The sequence below is a fragment of the Sprattus sprattus genome (genome assembly GCF_963457725.1).
Source record: "Sprattus sprattus genome assembly, chromosome: 13".
Taxonomy (NCBI): Eukaryota; Metazoa; Chordata; class Actinopteri; order Clupeiformes; family Clupeidae; genus Sprattus; species Sprattus sprattus.
The window spans coordinates 12,174,402-12,179,401 of NC_137911.1; the positions used below are offsets into that span (position 1 = coordinate 12,174,402).

A 5,000-nucleotide genomic window follows, 5' to 3' on the forward strand; every position below is an offset into this window, starting at 1 on the left:
TGTAAGGTGTACTCCGACGCCCAGCCCCACATCCAGTGGCTCAAACACATCGAGGTCAACGGCAGCCGCTACGGCATTGACGGAGTCCCATACGTCAACATACTTAAGGTCTGTGTGTGTGTGTGTGTGTGTGTGTTTAGGGATGTCTCTATGCTTAGATTATTTTGTAATGTGAAGTTTGTTTCTGTGTGAAAAAAATAGTTTGTGTGTGTGTGTTTGTTTGTTTGTTTGTTGTACTGTATTTATTGTATGCAATGTATGTAATTGTGCTTCAGGAATGTTCCTTTGCAATTTCCCACATCTGAACGTGTGTCGTGGTAGTTTTCTGTGGACGTTTGTACGCACACACACACACACACACACACACACACACACACACACACACGCCTGTGTGTGACTGTAAATATGATCCCTAACACAATCTTTGCCCAAAGCGTTTTTGTGTGTGCCTTGACCTATTTGATTCTGCCAGCAAGGTTCCACCAGATCTTGAAATTTCAACCAGTCTGTGTTCTGTGTTAGAACCTTAACATCTGCCCAGACATTTCAGTGTTAAGTGAGTGAAATATCTCGGCCTGACTGTATTGAATTAAGACTATAAAGCAGCATGAGGGTAAAGCAGCCATGAAGATGCACATGATTTACAGTATAACTCACCTAGTCGGGATAACAGCAACGTCGTCCCTCTGTCACACTGCAGAAGACAGCCAGTTTGCTCACTGGATAATGAGGCACAGGAACACCAACACACACACACACACACACATACACACGCTAACAGGCACACGCAGACCCACACATACACATAGACACACAGAGAGACACATACACCCACACACACAGACACCAACACACCCACAGACACAGGCACACACACACATACACGTGCACAAACATCTAATGAAACTGTTTTTAATTGTCTAATAATATCAGCCTGCCCACACCCGCCAGAGTTTCTGTCTTCCTCTCACTCTCTCCCTCCCACTCTCTATCCCTCTCTCCCTCTCTCTCTGCATCAGCCACCCTTTCATCAGCCACCCATGTCAGCACCACTCTCGTTCTCTCGATCCCTCGCCCTCCCCTTCTCTGGTCTGTGTGTGTGTGTGTGTGTGTTTCTCTCTGAGGGGAAGGAGGGAAGCAGACATCTGGTTCAGGCTAACCTAACCGCCGCAGTGGCGTCGCTCAGGGAGAGCGGGCCATCAGACACTCTAGAGCGAGAGAGAGGGAGATGGAGAGAGAGAGGGAGGGAAGAAGAGAGTGAGTGAGAGAGAGAGCTGAGTAGGGAATGAAGGAGAGAGAAAGAGGGAGGGGGAGAGAGCGAGGGAGGCAGCAAGAGAGAGAGGGAGATGGGGAAAGAGAGGGAGTAAGAAAGAGACAGACGGGAAGAGAGATAGAAAATGAGAAAAAAAGAGACAGAGAACGAGGGAGAGAAAAGTTAATGTAAAGGACAGCAAGTGACAGAGGAATAGAGAAGGAGGGAGGAAGAGAGAAAACAAAAAGGAGGAAGACAAAGTGATGGACAGAAGGACAGGCAGAGAACTGAAAAGGGCAAAAGCAGAGGAAGACGGATGGAGACACAGGGAATAGAAGCTGAGGAAGGGAGAGAGAAAAGGAGACATAGAGAGGGAGTGGGAAGAGAGAGAGAAATCAGTAGACGCAGAAAGACAGAAAGCGAGGGATCGGGTGAGAGTGAAAGCAAACAAGAGAAGAGGAGGGGGGACGGCTCCTGAAAAAAAGCCATGGAAAAAATGAGAGGGAGGGAAGCAGAGAGAGAGAGACAGAGAGAGGGAGAGAGGGCAGAGTCAGCAGCAGAGGAGAGGAGGAGAGGAGTGCGAGCGGTTTGGAGCGCCAGACCGCGTCTCTATTTCTGACTCCTCTTAATTGAAACAGTATTTTACTGGGAGCCACCGCGCGACTGCCTTTCCCTTCCCTGCGGTTTCCCCTCAGCGCCGAGCGCAAACCCCCAAAACCTTCCCCCCTGCCCCCGCCGAGCAGCGCCATCTCATGTGTGGCACTCCGTCTGGGGGAAGGAATAAAAAAACAGAGAGAGAGAGAGAGAGAGAGAGAGGAAAAAAAGAAAGAGGGAGAGAGAAAAGTGCTTGGAAGATGTAATTTAAAAGAAATAAAATAAGAGTCTTACTCCCATTTAGTTTGGTTTGAAAGGAGGAATGAATGAAGAGAGTTTAAATACACATAGTTAGAGGGAGATGACGTCCGTCTCTCTGTGTGTGTGTGCGTGTGTGTGTGTGTGTGTGTGTCTGTCTGCTGTGGTTTTATCTCGACTTGTGTTTGTGTTGTTTGGTCCTGACTATATGTGTGTATGTTATGCATGTGTGTGTTTGTGTGTGTGTGTGTGTGTGTGCGTGTGTGAATGTTTCTGCAGAACTTTACCAGTACGAGGACAGAGACCCATGTTATACTGAATATGTATAATGTATCTGAACGGGATACAGGCAAATACTCCTGCAAAGCCCACAACTTTGTAGGCAAGTCTGAGAACAGCTTCTGGCTAATGGTGAAGAACCCAGCAGGTAAACCCTAGAGGGACACAACACACACACACACACACACACACACACACACACACACACACACACACACACACACACACACACACACACATACACACACACACACACACACACACACGCACACACACACACACAATCTTTGGTGGCAAGGAGGTCCCTCTGCCTCTGCGGGATGCTGGTTTTGGGGTGCGGTGCTATACACTGGTGTGTTTGTTCCTCTGCTGGTTTTGGGGTACGCTGCAATACACTGGTGTGTTTGTTCTGCGCTGGTCTGCTCTCCCTGTCTGGCACCATGACAGTGAAAAAGTGTTTTCTGGCCTGAGATGAAGTTAGAGAATAAACAATGTGTGTTTAATGTGTGTGTGTGCGCTTGTGTGTACGTGTTTGTGCGTGTCTGTTTGTGTTCTCATCTGTTTTATTTACCGTTCGCCGCCTCTTCTTTTTGTGAATCGATAAAAGCACAACAAATGTGTGTCGAATAGGGGCCAGGGCATTAAATGGCCTTCCAAACCACACACACACACACACACATTCTTAAATTCTCATTGATTTTCCATGCGGAATCCCATAGGCATCTAAATGCTTGCTTCTTTTGAAACGTGGAAAACACGCGGGCATACACACAAACACATACACACACACACGCACACACACACACGCACCACACGCACGCACGCACGCACGCACACACACACACACACACACACACACACACACACACACACACACACACACACACTCACACTCACACTCACACTCACACTCACACTCACACTCACACCCACACACACACACACACACAAACAGCCTTCCTGGGTGATTAATGACATGGAGGCGTGTTAGTGGTAATCACAATGGCCTTTTTGTATCACTCCAAACAGAGCAGGTCTGGACTTTGCTCCTCTCCTCACCATAGTCAAGTAGCAGCCAAGGCTAACAGCAAGTGTCTCTGACGCTGTCTGTTAGCATACTAACGTCTCAGTACACATAGCTTAATCGAAAGCTGTTGCCTAAATAGGCCAAACCATTTCATCTTCATCCATTTTAATACTGAACTAATGCGGATATGTGCTTGGGCTGTCCTTAGACAGTCGGCTCTACCACTCATGAGTCGGGTTCTGTTCAAGGTTTCCTCCTTGAAAGACTCTGTGTTTCCGTGTTATTGTTGGGTGGTCTTTGTGAGGTGTTAGTGTGTATGTGTGTGTGTTTTTGTGTGTGGGTGTGTGGTGATCAGGCCTTGATTTTTGTGAATAGCTGAGCTGAAGCGATGGTTAATGGTAGCAAAGACCTTTGCCAAAAAAGCTCAACGGCTAACAAACCTATGCCAGAAAGCAGTCAGTTCCAGAAACTCACACCTGTGCGGTGGAAAGCCTTTTCTGTGTGCCCTTCTCTCCTCTGCTACACACCTCTCCTCTCCTCTCCGCTCAGGGGGATGATGGGTCATTTCGCTCAGGTGAAGGGTCTGTTCTACCCCACTTTTTTCAGGTCATCGCCGTGACTACCAGCTTCCAGATTGGATCTCTTTGTTCCGTCAATCAACTGTCAACTCTTTGTGATTTTTTCCCCTGTCTAGGTTAAAATGGTGCTTTTAACTGGTGGTTCTTTTCTCTCTCATGGTGATGGTTCATGACTCTCTCTCTCTCTCTGTCTTTCTCCCTCCCTCTCTGTCTCTCTCGGTGGGCTCTCTCTCTGTCTCTCCGTCTCCAGACTGCGGGTATTAATACCACAGATAAGGAGCTGGAAGTTCTCTTACTGCCCAACGTGTCTTTTGAGGATGCTGGCGAGTACACTTGTCTGGCGGGGAACTCTATCGGCTATGCCTATCACTCTGCCTGGCTAACCGTGCTTCCAGGTACTACCTCGCGGGTCCTCTCTGTCCCTTACCGCCTCACTCGTTTTACACTCTCCATAGAGTGTCTTCTACCCTCTTGCACTGTGTTTTACCTGCCCCAACGACCCATCATCATCGCCATATGTTTTTGAATTGACTTGTTTAACGTGTTTGATCTTCCATCTCTTTCTCTGTCTCCGTTTTCCTCTGTAAACAGCTTTGTCATTGCCCTGTGTTTTGTCCGGTTTTCTTAATTTTTTGGGTGTAATATTCTCTCTCTCTCTCTAACCCTCAGCGTTTTCATCCCTGTTGTGTGATGTAGTGTTTAGCTGCTCCATGTTAATCATCCACATGACTGCCTTAATGCTGCCCTGGTGTTTGCCTATCTGTCCTCTCGCCTCCTCCTCTCCCTGCCCCCACTGGTTTCTCATTATCTACCTCTGATGTGTGTGCACTAATGACTGCTTATGAATGAACAATGAGGAATTAAAATTAAATAACAACCACCATGTGAAGATAAATGTCATGCTTTTAAAACTCAGCAGCACATGTAAGGGTTTGGGGTTCTCAGTATTGATGGGGGGTAAGCTTGTAAAGGCTTTTTCTGTGGTGGAGGTTTAGATTAAGATTAGATTAAA

General features: G+C 47.3%; 1 protein-coding gene across 1 annotated transcript in view; it reads left to right on the plus strand.

Moving 5' to 3' along the window:
* Positions 1-5,000, plus strand: part of fgfr3 (fibroblast growth factor receptor 3) — a gene marked incomplete at its 3' end in the record, with an annotated part of 48,863 nt that overhangs the window by 30,394 nt on the left and 13,469 nt on the right. The window contains exons 7-8 of the mRNA XM_080850673.1: positions 1-108; positions 4,239-4,383. The exon at positions 1-108 is cut by the window's left edge and continues 83 nt beyond it. Of these exons, the coding sequence (XP_080706799.1) occupies positions 1-108; positions 4,239-4,383 (253 nt within the window). The remainder of the gene's footprint in view (positions 109-4,238; positions 4,384-5,000) is intronic.